Consider the following 1,015-nt stretch of genomic DNA (forward strand, 5'->3'; position numbering starts at 1 on the left):
TATGTGTGTGAGTACCCATTGTCATTGGAAGGAACCAACCATAGCAGTTGGTCCAGTGGATTTTCAGAGATTGTAAATGTCCAAAGAGAAGATTGTCTATCTTTTTCCAGTGGAGCAACTTGTAGATTCAAACAGCCTACTTGACTGACAGTGTAACTCCTTATTCACTAGTTCATCTGAGCTCACTTTACTTCAAATGGTAGAGCCTAATTTAAAAAAAAATAAATCGAGACATATGTAAACTTACAGCTGCATCTTGGGGCAGGTATCCAGCCACTGCTAGTACACTTTATTCTATTTCCCTTGGTTGCAGGATAGAAGCCTCTTTTGCACTGGTAAGTGACTTCATCTTCAGCTCTATGTACAATCCTTGCAGGTGAGAAGTCACCATTTACAATATAAGGAGGATTACATATGACTTCTGAAAAGAAATAAGATATAACACATTAGACTTCAAAAGCAGGCATTACTTATGTCTTTTTACTACAATAAAAATAACAAAAATGAGTACATCATCATAACTCCATGCTGTATTACTCACATATCCCTCCAGTACAGTCATAATCTGATGTGTCTGCGCCCCCGGGACTCATAAACTTTCTATTTCTCCAAAATTGTCACATGCATCATGGCATTGAATAGCTTGCAACAATTTCCTCTATCACTTCAAATGTTCATTCCACTTTCTCAATTTCCTTGGCTTCTGCTGTTGTTAAAGGGATCATTATGAGTTTCTGGTTCTCTTTCTCCAGACACAAAGCTATTTACTGAATATTTACTCTTCTGATGTGTTACTGTTGTGTTGTTGTTAGGTGCTGTCGAGTAAGTATGACTCATAGTGACCCTATGAAGAACAGACCTGTCATATCCTGTGCCATTACAATCATCTCTGACACCCTTGAGCCCATTGCTACAGTCACTGTGTTAATCCATCTTGTTGAGGGTCATCCTCTGTTTCACTGGCCCTCTGTCTTTCCAAGCATAATGCCTCTTTCCAAGGAATTGCCTCTACTAG

General features: G+C 39.0%; 1 protein-coding gene across 1 annotated transcript in view; it reads right to left on the reverse strand.

Moving 5' to 3' along the window:
* The window catches only part of CFH (complement factor H), a 256,291-nt gene that overhangs the window by 217,521 nt on the left and 37,755 nt on the right, over positions 1 to 1,015 (reverse strand). Inside the window, exon 7 of the mRNA XM_006892120.1 lies at positions 248 to 421. Coding sequence (XP_006892182.1) covers positions 248 to 421 — 174 coding nt within the window. The remainder of the gene's footprint in view (positions 1 to 247; positions 422 to 1,015) is intronic.

This window comes from Elephantulus edwardii, unplaced genomic scaffold (genome assembly GCF_000299155.1).
Source record: "Elephantulus edwardii isolate Elephantulus edwardi_28Jun2011 unplaced genomic scaffold, EleEdw1.0 scaffold00110, whole genome shotgun sequence".
Lineage (NCBI taxonomy): Eukaryota > Metazoa > Chordata > Mammalia > Macroscelidea > Macroscelididae > Elephantulus > Elephantulus edwardii.